The following is a 16,666-nucleotide window of genomic DNA, read 5'->3' as shown; positions in this document are numbered from 1 at the left end:
AAAAACTGGCTGCAGTTTCAGCTTCTGCAGATACGAAACAAACTGATGATCCTGAAGCTGCTGGTTGGAAGATTTTGGTGAATTAAACGTTAGGAAATAATGTGGAGAGTTTATATGAATACAGCAGCTCAAATATACCAACAAGAGCAGCAAAAACATTAAAGATCCAACCGTCACTGTGTTTTAGGTGTGTAATCAACACCTTCTCATCTCAGGTCATCAAATAAAGACGCCCGAGGTACCAAAGATGCCAGACTGTCACCTGAAGAACACTTAACGAGGTCACATCAATAATCACCTGTCAGGACTCGTTTGTCAACCGTCTGGAACTCACCTGGTTTCCGTCTGACGGGTCTTTTCTTGCCGCTACAGAAGCGAACTTTGCTGAAGACGCTGAAGATGTGTCTCTCACACAGAGACCGCGGGTCTTTGCTGGGACTCGAGCGCCTCTTGTTGGTGGCGACCTTGTCGCTGTTGGACTCGCGGGCTTGCCGCTTCTGTCGGATCAGGGAGCTGGCGATGGCCGCCGCCATCTCCCCCGAGAGGTGGCCGGAGCCACCGAGGACAAAATATCTGCTCCGACTCCGAGTCTTGACAGTGAGGATGAAGCTTCTTAGTCCGAAACGGACGTCATGTCTGATTGGTGGAATCCACCGAGAGTCTAAAAATGTGTTTTTTTTGATCAAGGTGTTCTTGTTTATTGTTGCTCCATGATATCAAACCACTTCAAAACACTTCAGATCCACTTTGAGAAGCAGCTGCTTGATGTTTGCTTCCAGAATCCTTCAACTAAATGTTTAAGAAGTTAAATTACATCCAACATGTTCGTCTGGTTTCATCACAGACGTCCTCTAGAACTGATGATGATGATGATGAGACATTCTTCTTCTCACAGCTTTAAATGAACAACAACGTGTATATTCAACATGTCAGTAAACATTTACATCCTGCAGGTCTCCTTCCCTCCACAAGGAGGCGACGTCGCTGCCGTCATGACGACTAATCTCAAGAAACTTCGTCTCCGTAAAACATCTTCAGCCGACAAACAATAAACGTGAAAAGTGATGTTTCTACGTCATGCTGGTTTCATGATGATCATCAGTGAAGTTTAACGACGACTGTGTGACGACGGTCGAAAGCTCGGACGAACAAACGCGTAAGTCGACCTTAAGTTGAGATCGTTCACACCTCGCTGAAGCTCTGAGATACACACCCAGCCAGCGAAACATTTATTTATGAATGAAGATGGATCTGTTTTGTTTGACGATCCGAACAGCAGCGATCTTCCATTTTAAAGACGACAAAACGATGCATGCTGGGTAATTCATCCGTTGGTTTTCAGGCTTTTTCAGACCCTCCGACGGCTGCAGGAGCTGCTGCGAGTCGCTGGAGTTTAATGCACCAACGATTCATCCACAGCTGCCAGAACCAACGTCTGGATGTTTTCTTCTCGCTCACGACTGCATCTTCAACATCGCTCCGTCAACAACTTTCAGACGTCTTTTTTTATAAAGTCTTCAGAGAATCATCATCATCATCATCAGCAGCAGCAGCAGCAGCAGCAGAGAAAGACAGAAATCACAGACAGAGCTGAAGGAAGAGGAAGACGACGGCGATCCAACAAACCAAGTTCAAAATAATCCCAAAGTGTCGGCGAGAGAGAGAGAGAATCCTGCAGATTACACATCGCCCTCATCCTCGACTCTCTGCTGCTCTATTTTACTTTCCTCCTCCTCCTCTTCTTCCTCCTCGTCCTCCTCACAGAGCTGAGAGCTGCTGAATGTGATGAGAGGCTGAGAGAGAGAGAGAGAGAGCAGCGCTCAGCCAGAGAGAGAGAGAGAGGGAGAGAGAGAGAGAGAGAGAGAGGGAGAGAGGGAGTGATGGAGAGACGGGAGGTGGAGGTGTGGAAGAAGCTCCTAAAAATATTCCGCCTGATGTTTCATGTTGCTCCCACATCAGACCTTCACTTCATCGTCCTCGTCCACAAAAAAACACAATGGATCCGGTTCACGCTGATTAAAAATATCCGTTCAGCTTTAAAAGAGTCGTCATCTCGCTCCGCTAACGTCCTCAGACTCATGATGACAGGTTGTTTTAACAACAACAACAAAAAAAAAAGGGTGAAAATTGATGCAGCAGAAACAGAGATATCGTCTTTTTTTTTTTTTATTCCACACGTTCTTCTTTCTTGGTGCCTACATTACCCATAATGCAACTCGGCGGCCGCTGCACAGTTCACTCAGAGATTCAGGTGTATCTTTATGACCACAGGATGTGACTGCAGCTGTTTCTAAGGCTCAAAAATACTCAATTTACTTCAATAAGACGAGAAGAAGCAGCAAATTCTCTCGTTTAAGAAGCTTAAACCGTTAAATATTTGACATTTTTGCTTGAAAATGATGAATCAATTATCAGAATAGTTGAGGATTAATGTTGTTGATCGACTGACAATCGTCGCAGCTGTTTCAGAGCTTCTGTTCTTCATAACATAGAGATTTATTTCAAATTCATCATTACAGCATTTTGAACAAAACTCGTTTAGATGCTTCGTAGCTGCACTTAAATATGACGACTTTGTGTCCAAGGATACAAATTACAAACACGAATCATCATTTCTCATTTCACTTATAAAGTTTGTCGTTGTTTGTAGTTGTTAGTCTGTAAACTGGAGGAATTTGGTGCGTTCAAAGACACTTCTAACATCTTCATTCTGTGAAACAGTTGATCCCAAAGTTAATGTGAGTTCATATAATCAAGCTCTTACAGTTACAGTGTTTTCATGCTCAGCTGTGATGGCGTCGTGGTAACAGGACGCTCATTTATTGATCCTGTTTAAAAACACTTTGGAGGAAGAAGAAGAAGTTGGATTCTTAGGTGCAATCTCCTCTCATGTTTCCGTATAACAACTGTGTTAAAGCTCTGCTGCACAGACACTGAGGACGACGCCTGCAGCGTTACATAAAACCATCTTCATGCCTGCTGCATCTTTAACGCTGCAGCGGAGCCTCATGAACATCTCATCACATCTGCCCGGAGTGATGCAGCCTGCAGGTATCAACACTGAAGCACATTCTGAAGCATCACATTAGAAAAAGGTTGATGGAAACAACGACTTTTTGTTTTTACACTTGCTTGAACTGGTTTGTGCCTTTTTCTAAAAAGAGTAAATGTGCTGAACGGGAGATGAAACATCTTTGCTGAATAAGTTCTGACGTAGCAAACATTTAACTGACTGATCAGCTGTTTCTGCTGTCGGATGTTCTCATAATGCACAAAAACATGGCTGCTGGTAGCAACAACAGGTACGTAACTCGGCCAATAGAAACAACTTCCTGGAGACTTCTCTTCATTGTTCTCTCGTAGAGGCCGAGGCGAACTTCTTCTTCTTCTCCTGGTTTATTACAGTCATGTGTAACGTAGTCTTCTGATGAAACGACGCTTTGTTTGGTCCAGTTTATTCGCTCCAAACCAGTTTGATGGAAATGCACCTTGTTAGTATGACTTTTATCTGACCCTATGTATGTCACTGATTTTGGATGTTGGACATGGGACCTAAATATCCCATAATTTGCATGTCACCTTAAGTAACATGGTATAGCCCTTCGGGGGGACCTTAGAAATACAAACAATGGATCCATGGTCAAGTTTGGAACTGTTCCAGATGTGGTTTGTTGTGACACATAATATGTTGTGAGGCAGCTGTCAATTACATGATGGATGGCTCCCAACTGACCTAGTGCCCATGGAAAACCTATGTTATTCATGTGATAAGATACAGATGTGTAACCCCATATAAGCTATGCACCGACAGTGGTACGGTGCCCAGACCATCTTTGTAAATGGAATGGACCCGATGGCCATCGTCTAATAAACGTCTACAAAATAAGAACTTCGTCAGCTCTTCCTTTGAACGACATCATCACACATCCTTCCTTTCACACCTAACTTGCATTTTCTTTTTTTCTCCTTTTTTTGCAACATTTCAAAATTTTGCTTAAAATTCTCTCGACATTAGACGTGAAACACGTCTGCTGTCTGTTCTCTCTGCTGCTGCTTCACTGTGAACAAAATCTGATCCACAGCTGGAGACACGACTGAGGACAAACTCGACTGCAGTTATAACAGTTAAACTGTCTAAACATGAATATAACGATTCTCCTCATGATCAATTCATCTGCTGATTATTTTAATTATTCATTTGGTTCACGGCAGAAAAGACGTTTAAAAACAGTTCAAGACATTTTTAAATGTTTTGTTTCGTCCAACCGAAGATGATTTGATCTGTAAACGCACTCAGAAGGTGATCAGATCAATCAGACTCACATTGTGACATATTTGATAAGCTCCGCCCACCTCATTTGCATAATGAGATCTGATCACGATGTGGGAACAACTGAGGAAACAAGAACTTATTTTAACAGCAGGTGTAAAATGCAACGACCCACCGATCAGATGTCATCATCCAGATACACATCACATGCAGATGCAAAGACGAGTATTTGATCAATTAATAAATTTGTTTGTTTGTTCTATAACGTGTCAGTTCAAAGTGATTTCTTCAACCTGTCAGAACAACAATCAGAAACCGACAGATGTTGAGTTTACTGATATCAAACAGACACAGACTGAATCTCGTCTGACTAAGACGATCAGAAACTAAAACTCTGGACGTGTTTGGTGTGTTTTGAGGTCGTCAGGGTTTGTGTGACTGACTGTGACAGTAAATGTAAATCTGACATGAACGTCAGCTGGATCGAAGGTTGAATCACATCCAAGAGATCAATGGATCCATAAAAATAATGCAGTTTTCTTTCAGTCTTCTCTGATCAAATGTGGTCACTCAAATCTCTCTTCATCACTCTGCATGAGGATGATGATGAGGATGATGATGATGAATCCAAGTTTGTTGTGTGTGACTCATGGTTTCTCCTGCTGATAATTGGATTGTGTAACGAGCTCTTCACAGCTAATTGGTCGTCCACTCGTAGAGGCTCGTCTGCTTCTCAGAGGTGAAAACTCTGCAAACCTGACAGTTTGAAATCCTTTAAAACCAAAGTAAAGATGTTTAACTGAATGAATTAAGACTTTAAAAAACGTAACGCTGCCACATCTTCATCGTTTTAAAAAGTCTACATTTAATTAATATGAGAAATCAGTTAAATATTGTCATCGTGGAAGGTGAACGGATGCATTTATATATCACTTTTATTCAAAGTGCTGCTCATTCACACAGCTGGTCTGACGTCAGTGTTGCTAAAAGACTCTTTGACATGTGACAACCTGCGATTAGAATTAATTAATTAATTAATATGAATTACATTGAATGAACATTCCTGGTAAAACTGAGATTTGACGCCATAAATAAAGTCTGACTTTAAACAGATTTCTGGATAATTATTTATACTCGTTAAGTTTATTAACCGACAACGACATTCTCCTCCTGTTTTGACGTAGAAAAAGAATAAACCAGTCAAAGCAAATGCTTCGACTGGTTTGTCCTTTTGTTTGTCATTTTTAATGTGAGTTATTCTACAGGAGCTTCTTTATGAATCTGACCTGAGCTCATTAAAGCTGCAGTTACAGGTGAGTTAGTTTATGTTGTTTGGATCCGTGTTGGTCGGATCAAGACACCGGTTGAACTCCGTCTTCTTAATACTTGGACCACAATCACACAAGACAGTGGGATTCAGAGCTGCAACACTTAATTGATCAATCAATTAAGAGTGAGTTAGTGAGTTCAGCTTTACTGGAAAGTTCAGGCAAACAAAAGGCATCAGGTGAAAACATCTGGCAAACAGCAGCTTAAGATTGAACTCTGATTGCAGAGATTCCACTGAAATGGATCAATTTTACCTCAAAATGTTTGTGTTTTAAATCCTGGAGTGACTGTTAAACACTTAAAGTTATTATAAGTGAGGTAAGGTATATAATCATTTCTCTGTATTAAACTTTTAATAGCCAAACGTCCTTCATGTTAATAAGGTTTGAAGTTCGGATGTGACGGCCCCCCCCCTCAGATGCTCTCTGTTCATTGGCTGGCTTCCACGGCAGGAGCCAATCAGCTCGTTTGAGTCGTTAATTGATATATTGGCTCGTTTAGTTTGGCTGCTTGTTCTCTCTGCTGTGTTGCTTTATATTTGTGTCTTTATTGTAAATATAATATTATTTTAATAAGTGTAACTTCATCACCTGCTGGACTGGATGGTAATATATGATTGAACAGACTGTCAGGTTCATTTAACTGCTGTTTCTCATATTTGGAACATGTTAGTTTGATTGTAATTGTACATTAATATACATGTTGTGTCTTATTGTTTATTCCCAGCATGAAAATCTGCTGTAGTTGCAGAACTGATAAGTTAAAACTCTCTGAGCTGTATGTTGGCAGTCCAATGATTCTCTTTGAGATTAATTATATCAGTATGTTGTATTGATCCACTGTGGATAAAGTTTATAGGCCCTCTTTGTTCTTGTGTAAACGTGAACAGAAGCACATTTACCAGTGATTCTCACCGTCCCAACTACAACAACACACTTTATAATCCAATAATATGTCAGAAATAAGGTTTTTCTGTCCCGGTTTTACATTTTGGACTCCAAAGTCTCCGTTTCTAAAACCAACTCATCCTGTTTAAGGGGAAACACAGTGTTAACAGTGAGAAGCTCCACCATCACTAACGTTTCCTGCGTCACTGTGACCTGATGAAAAGCCTGAAACATTATCAGTTCTGTGAATATTTTAGCTTTGGTGTCATGTGCTGCGTGTGCTGCGCAGCAAACACTTTGATGCTATTAAAAACTAATCCTCCACATCTAATCAGTTTGTTTCCGGGCCCGAGGCCGACGTGTCCGGCAGGTTTTCATGGATCCCGCTGACAGACTGAACTGATCTGAGAACAGACTGTCGGTATGTAGGCCTACGCTCCCCATCACCCGCAAACTAGGTCAGCGTCTTTAATTACCGTCGTGTATTTGCGTCCTCCGTACCTGCACACTGGGACTGAGAGCTGAGAGACGGCGAGGAGGAGGAGGACGGACATCTTCGTCTTCGTCACCTTCATCCTTCACTCATTCATTCAGTCTGATCAGCACAAACGTGAGAACGTCCAGAATGACCCTGAGGATGATCCAGATTATTTTAGTTTCTGTCTGCAGGTTTAATATTTAAAGACAAGACGGTTCTACAGAGTTGTGATGGAATAAATAAAGCAAATAAGTTTTATTTAACTGGAAGAGGTTTGACAGGAGAGTCTGTGTTGTAAATTTTAGGGCTCAAAATATATCAAACTGTAATTTTTCTGACCAATATTACAAAAAAGCAATTTATATTGTGATTATTTTAACAAATTCAACTACAAGCCTGTTAAATCAAACAAGATATCAACAATTTATCTTGTTTCTACATGAATAGATTCACAAAAAAATAATAAAGTTATTGTTGCTGAGTATAAAAAAGAAACTTTTAAGTAAACTTGACATTCAAAAGTTGTTATTGCTTATTGATTTGGCTACTTATGATAATAACGACAAACTTTTTTTGTTGTTCTTTTGTTCCATGAACGTTGTCATTTTAGCCAAAATCAACAGTCTCTGGATTAAATTTTCCTCTAATAATCAAACACTGTTAATGATGGAAGTTATAATCAGAATCACTGCACTTGTGATTAAAAACAGTCCTTTAACTTGTGATTTTATATAAAAAGACTGAATTCTTCCATCTTAACAAGACATAAATCTGAATGAATCTGCAAAGATTCATTGATTAGTCAATCAACAAAATTAATCAGCAACTATTTTGATAATTAGTCGGCGCCATCTTGTCCTTTTAGAGTCAGGAGCTTCCAGATAAGGAGTGCTGGGTGTTGATGTTCCTGCTCTGGAAACACCAAGCTAACGTTAGCTTACTGTGAACACTGAGAGCTGCACACTCGGGCTAACGTTAGCTACTTTAGCTACATTGTGCTAACAGGGCAGGTATCATAATCAAATAACATTAAACTGAGTGAAATATTGAGACAATAGTTTGACTCAACAATCACACAGTATGGATCTATTTATGGAGCAGGTGCTAACAGGCTAAGCTAACTGTATCAGTGGTTTTTGCACTAGCAGCAGCAGATGGAGAAGCTGCTAACCAGCCTGAGGAAACTACTACTGTGGGTCCTTGTAACACTTATCACTTCAATTTTTCATATAAAAAATGAAGTTCAAGCGACCATCTCGCCTTCTCACACGGGCGTAACCATAGAAACGTTTATGATGAAGGTGACATCGTTTTCTCCTCCAGCACACCAACAGGCGGGCGCTGTGCCATGCGGCTACTATAATACTGTATGCAGCTACTAGTAAAAATCACAGGTGCTGGTGTATAAATGAACCTCCCTTTTATTCCAAAAGTCATAAATAAAGCAAGGGAAGTACATTTTATAGAGTGGATGAACCCAGTTAAAGAGTACCCGCCCCTACAGGACGCTCTAAGAAGTAAAGCAAACAAGGCAGGGATCGTTTCATTGGTCGACACTAAACCTGGCCTTCTATTGGTTGGGGGATTTGGGTTGTTGCACAAAAAATCCAAGAGCAGAGGAGAAATCTGGGAGCAGAAGTTGCACAAGTGTGCAGAAGCAGCCTGAGTGCGAGAGGAAGAGCTGAAGCTGTAGCAGCAAATCTGTGCAAGCAACATTATATTTGAGTGCAAGAACACAGTTTGAGCAGAAACAGAGCAAATCTAAGCAAAAGCAGAGGCTGTTTGAGTGCGAGGGTAGAGTTTTGAGGGACAAGTTACAAAATTTGATCGTGAAATCAATAAATTATGCTCTCAAATTGATATACCACGCTCTTGAATAAAGACAGGGGAAAAGCTCCATTTACAGCAGACATTAAAGCTATTGTAAGTCTTAAAATCTTATTAACGGAGCAATAATTTCCAAAATGACCACCAGCACACTTATTAGAGGGTCTGAATTTAGAGATTGAGACCAGAATGACTCATTGAAAACAATGATTGACTCAGTATTTCTGGAGATAAGTTGAAGCTCTTCGAATGGGAGTCAGTTGGAGCAGCTGGCGGCCGTCGGAGGAACTTTAAGGAACTTCAGCCTCAAGACGAGGTGGCTGCTGATTGGATGGGATCGAAATTTTGTTCTAAATTAACTGTAACTTTGGCTGATTTCCACTTTATTTGTGTAACTGAGACTGTTGAAGCCTCAGATTAGCTTCTCTGGTTGATCTGAACATCTGTATGACATCACTGACCCATCCAGGTGTGATCGTCCCACAGTGCAGTCTTTATCTGCTGAATAATGACACACACACACACACACACACACCTGCTGGGTGTTAATGAGCTGTGGGATCGATCCCAGTGCTGCCACAGAGGATTTCCTGTCCTTCAGTCCCAGTGTGTGTGTGTGTGTGTGTGTGTGTATGTCGTGCAGGTATGTTTCCTGATCAATAGACAAACTGCCTCATCAGAGGGCAGCAGAATGTCAGTGGGACACTTAAACCACCAGAGACGAAGAACTCAGTAAACTCAGAGTACACACAGTACACATTATACTGGTGGTACTGGTCGCCTCAGAAACAGTGAAGGTGAAGAAACCTCTTTTTAAAAAATGATCTTGTAATCGAAACACAGACTCTGTTCATCATGTACGGAGGTGAATTGTTATGTGACTGATTCCCTCATCTATCTATTCAGCCTCTATAAACCCCCCCACACACACACACACACACACACACACACACATTCACACATTCACACGCTGCAGCTAAACCCAAAAAAAGAAGAAAAAAGGAACAAACAGCAGTGTAGGCGGCAGAGAGGACAGCAGCTGGATGTTCAAACCAAACAAAGACACTCGCTGCATGTTAACGGCAGCGCGAGCTGGAAGAACTCTGCATTGTTCCACTTTCTATTGTTGTACCACAAACATATGTCCAAAATACATTTTCATAGCAAAAAATCCTTCAGTTTTTCTCCTGATGACTCATCTCATGTAAGAAATATATAAATTCTGTCCCTAAATCTGTAAGCCTGCAGCTCCCCCCCGTTAAAGGAACAATCCAACATTTTCTACGAGAAGATGGAGATCAGTTTCACAAAGCTTTAGCTTAGCACAAAGACTGTTAGCTTAGCATTAAAAAAGAGAAAAAAAAACACATTTCTGACAACCATTAGTCTGTTTGATTTAGGCTGAACTTCACTCTTTACACACTTAACTCCGTCCCAAATGCTGATTATGATCTGATTGATGCAGCAGGTCAGTCAAACCATCTATTAACATGAAGAATGTACCACTGAACAACATGGAAACAGTTAAATCTCTTCTTCTTCCTGCTCTTTCTATCGTTAAACAACCAAACAGGTTAACGGAGACAGAAAGTTGTGTTCTTAAGGGACGGGTTTACAATTTTACTGGTGTATCTTAAACCAACAGTCAGGAGCTCAAATGAACATTAAAGCTGTTTTTTCTTGCTGTAATCATTCCTCCTGTTCATACTGACCATTAGAAGATCCCTTCATAATGACCTTACAATGGAAGTGATGGAGGACAAAATCCACAGTCCTCCTTCTGTGCAAAAAAAAAATGTATTTAAAGGTTTATCTGAAGCCAAGTGAGTCAAATCAAGTAGATATCTTTCAACGTTACAGTCTTTTTAGTGCCAAAGTTCCTCTTTTTGTTACTATACTTCCACCTGCAGCTCAACAGGGAAACACTGTCCGAGGAAACACAAAGAGCTTTTTTGGGGATGAGTTTCTGAGAACAGTGTAGTTGTTGAGTCGGTGACACAGTCGACTGCTGTTTCTTTACACTGTCAGTGTGTTTTCCTGAGAGTGACGAATAAAGTTTAAAATGAGTGCTGGGAGCCAATCAGCTGCAGCTTCTTATTAGACTCACAGAACAGTCAGAGTGAGCAGCTCAGTGTCTGATCAGAGTCAAGACCGGAGACACGTCGCCATCTGCTGGACAGCAGGAAAACTGCAGGCCAGGAACTGCAAATACTACTAGTAGTACTACTACTAGTACTACTCACTTATCACAAAGTGCTGCTAAAAGCAAACCAGAGCTGCACCCATTCTAGCTAATTGTACTCTAAGATTTTTATTATGTGTATTTTATTGTTCTTCTATATCTGTAATGTGGCTTTATAATAATGAAAGCTGCATGTTTTAATCACACAGTACATGTAAAACACAACCAGGGACAAGAGTTGAAAATTAGTATCATCTATAATCAATTTCAGTTTCAAACACTGCGTTCTGTTCCTGTGATTTCTGCTTTTCAGTTTGGTCTTCTTCATCGTCTTTGTGTCTTTGTGACATTATTACAAAGAGCTCATTAATAATGAGGAAGCATTAACAAAATCAACATCAGCGAATGTCTGAATGATTTGGACCGCAGGCGATGATTGGCATGTTTTATAATCATAATGACACACACACACACGCACGCACGCACGCACGCACACACACACACACACACACACACACACACAGAGTACAGCAGCAGGCGTGTGTGTGTGTGTTAAATGTTTGATGATGAATCACTACTTCAGGAGAATCTGCTGCTGCAAAATTCATGATTCTGGAAAAACAACGAGCAGCTTTTAAAAGGAGTTTAAACAGGTTCAGACTGAATGTGATCACACACACACACACACACACACACACACACACACACACACACACACACACACCACTGTGTGAAAATGCTATACAGATAAATACGCCTAAATTTAAATAGTAAAATTATAAAAATACATGTAAATTACAAATGATGATGCAAAACATGAATAAAAGTGCAGAGTATGGTTATTGTTTTATAAATTATAAGCAATTAAATCATTTTAAAAAGCTGATAAAATGTAATATGCTGTTTATTTTATACTTTTATTATGTTTGTTTTTATCCAGTTGTACATTGTGAACACAAATATAATGACAATAAAGTTAAACTGGAGTTAATTTCAATTGTAAAACTCTTTTTTAAAACAACTTAGTGATTTATGAATTTAAGATACTTAAATAAAACTGACTTGATGTGACAATATGTTGATGTGAATAATGGATAATGATGATTTTGACATAAAGATTGATGATATTTATTAATACAATTTTCTTTTTCTTGTCACTTAAACACACGTAGTAGATTTACAGTCTGCATTTAATATATAATCTGTGTAGATACAGATGTTATTTTTAATGTTAACTGTACATATTCTGTATATCCTGTTAATACACACACATAGTTTATTTACACTCAAATTTATATTTATATTCTGCTTCTTTGCACACACACGGTTCTATCATGTTAATCATGTTATTTTTAATGTTCATGTTTAATGTGCTTTCTATTGACACACTGAGTTCCTTTTATTTGCTTCTTGGTAAATAAATGTGATTCTGATGGAGGAGAGATGCTGACTGTGACCAGCAGAGGGAGACAGAGAGACTTTACAAGGTGTGTCAACAACATTATTTTTTAGTTTTTTATGTGGTTATTTGGGCAAATAAACTATCAAAATGCTTTGTGTTGTGTGCAGGTTGTTTTATGACCAGTTCCCCACATATTACATTATTATATATACTTATAAACAGAAGCACACAGATTCAAACCATGAACATAAAACATGAACATGCAGAAACACAAAATAAAATCAGTTCTACAACATTAAAAGCAACCAGCAGGTCAAAGGTCAAAGCGCTACCATCACATTTTATACATTCTGGTAGTTGTGGGACACCAGAAAGAGAATCACGATGACCTGAAGGTTCAGATCAGTGAGTTCAGCTCCACATTCCTACATTCCTGCAACTGAAATTCATTTTCTTTATCAGTTTATTTTCACTCTTGATTGACTGATTAATTGCTTGTTTTCTAAATGATCAGAAAATAGTTAAATATATATATATATATGTTAGCATCTTTTGAGCTTTTTGAATTTTGTTGAGCTGAAAGTTCAAAACCCAAAGTGATTTCTATCATAGTAGAAGGAATAAAAACAGAAAATATTTCCATTGAAGAAGCTGGAACCAGAGAATTGTTGATTGGTTTAATATATTCAAAAAAATCTAACTTGTTGCTGGTTAATTTTCTGTTTATCAATTAATCAATTGATTGTTTCAGCTCTACATAACATATCTGATACCAGCTCCAAGTCAGCACATTTGACTCAGGAACAATCTTGTTTTCAGCCTCTAGGTTTAAATTTATCTACATGACGACAACTTTAATCCCACATGCTGAAAATAGACCGGATGGACTGATATTAAAACATGAGTATGACTTATTATTTATATGATTTACAGTTTGTTTCTGCTCAGAGATGCTTGACTCTTACCGTCCTCCTAATTTCATGTATACAGAAGTTGCAGAAATATGAGGTGCTGAAAGACTGTAGGAAACACACAGCTGGTCAGACAGAAATACACGATACTGTAAATATAACTGAGACATCACTGTCAAGGTCACACACACACACTCACACACAGTCATGTTTCCATCACTATGAGGTAACCGTAACCACTACTTGCCTCACCCCAACCTTACGTTAACCAAATAAAATCACATTTAATCATCCCAAACAATCTCAACATGTTTTTTTAAATGTATTGTTAATAGTTTTGTATCATTGGAATGAATATAATAGTATATAAAAATAATATAGTGTTGACAGCAGCTGTCTGTGTTTGATTGACAGCAGCTGAAGGGGCGTGTCGGTGTCTGTGTTTGATTGACAGCAGCTGGGGGGCGTGTCGGTGTCTGTGTTTGATTGACAGCAACTGGGAGACATGTCGGTGTCTGTGTTTGATTGACAGCAGCTGAAGGGGCGTGTCGGTGTCTGTGTTTCATTGACAGCAGCTGGAGGGGCGTGTCGGTGTCTGTGTTTCATTGATAGCAGCTGGGAGACATGTCAGTGTCTGTGTTTGATTGAGAGTAGCTGGGGGGGCGTGTCGGTGTCTGTGTTTGATTGACAGCAGCTGGAAGACATGTCGGTGTCTGTGTTTGATTGACAGCAGCCGGGGGGCATGTTGGTGTATGTGTTTGATTGACAGCAGCTGAAGGGGCATGTCAGTGTCTGTGTTTGATGGAGAGTAGCTGGGGGGCGTGTCGGTGTCTGTGTTTGATTGAGAGTAGCTGGGGGGCGTGTCGGTGTCTGTGTTTGATTGACAGCAGCTGGAAGACATGTCGGTGTCTGTGTTTGATTGACAGCAGCCGGGGGGCATGTCAGTGTCTGTGTTTGATTGAGAGTAGCTGGGGGGCGTGTCGGTGTCTGTGTTTCATTGATAGCAGCTGGGAGACATGTCAGTGTCTGTGTTTGATTGAGAGTAGCTGGGGGGCGTGTCGGTGTCTGTGTTTGATTGACAGCAGCTGGAAGACATGTTGGTGTCTGTGTTTGATTGACAGCAGCCGGGGGGCATGTTGGTGTATGTGTTTGATTGACAGCAGCTGAAGGGGCATGTCAGTGTCTGTGTTTGATTGAGAGTAGCTGGGGGGCGTGTCGGTGTCTGTGTTTGATTGAGAGTAGCTGGGGGGCGTGTCGGTGTCTGTGTTTGATTGACAGCAGCTGGAAGACATGTCGGTGTCTGTGTTTGATTGACAGCAGCCGGGGGGCATGTCAGTGTCTGTGTTTGATTGAGAGTAGCTGGGGGGCGTGTCGGTGTCTGTGTTTGATTGACAGCAGGTGGGAGACATGTCGGTGTCTGTGTTTGATTGACAGCAGCTGGGAGGCTGCCAGTGTTACACCGTATGAATGGAAACAAAATAAAATAACTGCTGTAGCTACAAGTCATGGATTGATGTGACATGCAGCTGAGCAGCTAATTAGCGATCTAGCTGCTAACTGACGTGTTTGGTGGCTTGTTCAACAAGCTAAGGTGCAGTACAAGATGTGTAGAGCTTCAATGATTAGTTGATTAATAGATTAGTTGATGGACAGAAAATTAACTGGCAACTATTTTGATAATCAAATAATTGTTTTTGTCATATTTGTTAAGCAAAAATGCCAAATATTTGCTGGTTCCAGCTTCTCAAATGTGAGGATTTCAAGCTTTTCTGTGTCATACGTGTCAGTAAACTGAATATCTTTGGATTTAAATGTTGATCAGACAAAACAAAACATTTGAAGATGTCACCATGGCATCTTAGAAATTATAAAGGGCATTTTTCACTATTTTCTGACATTTTATATTCTAAATGAATAATCGATTCAGACAATAGTTTTAAGATTAATCAATGATGAAAATTACTGTTAGTTGCAGCCCTAAAGACGTGTGTTCATGTCTGTAAGTTAGATAAGACTTTAGCAGGAAAGCTAATATGTGATGTTGTTCAGAGTCTGTGGCTCTTGTGTTGTGTAGCAGGATGCAATCAGGCTCAGTGTGACCGTCTGTTCTGCCGAAGATACAACGACATGTTAACGCTTTATAAAAAGATTTGATTTGCTGTATGGAAATACGGCAATGAGGAAATAAGACTCCAACTACATAAGCAGATGACAGAACGGTATTTAATCAAAATAATGTAAAACTAGGGAGCGCCATCATGAAATCAAAGAATTGGTTTCTGTTTTTTTTTTCTCAAAGGAGAACACATGAATTGATTTACGAAGCAAATATGTTGCTGTTGCAGACCAAAAAAAGGCAGTTTCATTTCAGTTGGACTTCAAATCAAGTCTCCACCATAAAATGTAACGATTTACATTATGGGGACCTGCTTTTTAAGGCAAGTCCCCACAGTGTGACTGTGAAAATATGTGTCCCCACAACACACACACACACACACACACACACACACACACACACACACACAAAAGAGGGTATTTTTAGTCTTGCTTCCTCCGTGTTCTGCTTCTGTCACAGGTTACAAAGCTAAAAATGTTGTTCTGTTTAATTGTGTCGTCAATAGCAGAGCTCCATGGAAAACTCTGGACATATATATATATATATATATATATATATATATATATATATATATATATATATATATATTTATGTTCTGCTGTTTTTCCATTGCCTACTGTATGCATTGCACTGAGTGAATACAATACATTAATAACTGTTTCCATAAGTACCTCCTTAAACTCTCATTAAAAATACTTTAATTGCATCATTATAAATAAATAAACAAAAAGTGTAAATTAATGGAATTTTAAGGTAAAATATGAAGGGGTTCAGTTTTATTTTTACTTCTTTATAAGTTGATAATAAGTCAGATGTTGTGTCTGTTAGCTTGTTTTCTGCCTCCTGGTACACAAAGAAAATCAATGTCTGCAGTTTTAAGTGGTAAGTTCGCATCAAACAACATAAACTACTGTGATCACTGCTTTGTTGCCTTCCTGTTTGCTGTCAGAGGTCACTGCAGTAATAAGAATATAAATAGTTTCCTTGTGAGATCTGAAGTCCGAACTGAACCAGTCCCCAGTTGTCAGGCAGATGGTTGGTAGTTTAAATAAATAAAAGGACATCAGTGTCGTCTGTTTATATTTTATAGACCAACTGTACATGCGTTTATATATGTGTTTATGTGTGTGTGTATATATATAAAGGTATATTTGTGAGGTGAGAAGCAGTCGACTGTGAACAGATGAAGGTGTGAGACATTGAGCTGATCAGAGATGTTAACACTGATATTTATAATCTACTACTCACATCTGATACAACAGGA

The 16,666-nt window shown here is 39.6% G+C and overlaps 1 protein-coding gene across 3 annotated transcripts in view; it reads right to left on the bottom strand.

Annotated features, from left to right (window-relative positions):
• Positions 1-16,666, bottom strand: part of LOC122984388 (fibroblast growth factor 12-like) — a 51,444-nt gene that overhangs the window by 16,023 nt on the left and 18,755 nt on the right. Inside the window, exon 1 of one of the 3 annotated variants that reach the window (XM_044354792.1) lies at positions 335-3,685. The exons of the other annotated variants lie outside the window; for them this stretch is intronic. Coding sequence (XP_044210727.1) covers positions 335-533 — 199 coding nt within the window. The 5' untranslated portion in view covers positions 534-3,685. Of the gene's footprint in view, positions 1-334; positions 3,686-16,666 lie in introns of those variants that run through there. 3 annotated transcript variants of the gene reach the window in all.

The sequence above is a fragment of the Thunnus albacares genome, chromosome 6 (assembly GCF_914725855.1).
Source record: "Thunnus albacares chromosome 6, fThuAlb1.1, whole genome shotgun sequence".
NCBI classification, from domain to species: domain Eukaryota; kingdom Metazoa; phylum Chordata; class Actinopteri; order Scombriformes; family Scombridae; genus Thunnus; species Thunnus albacares.
This window is presented reverse-complemented; position numbering and strand designations above follow the sequence as displayed.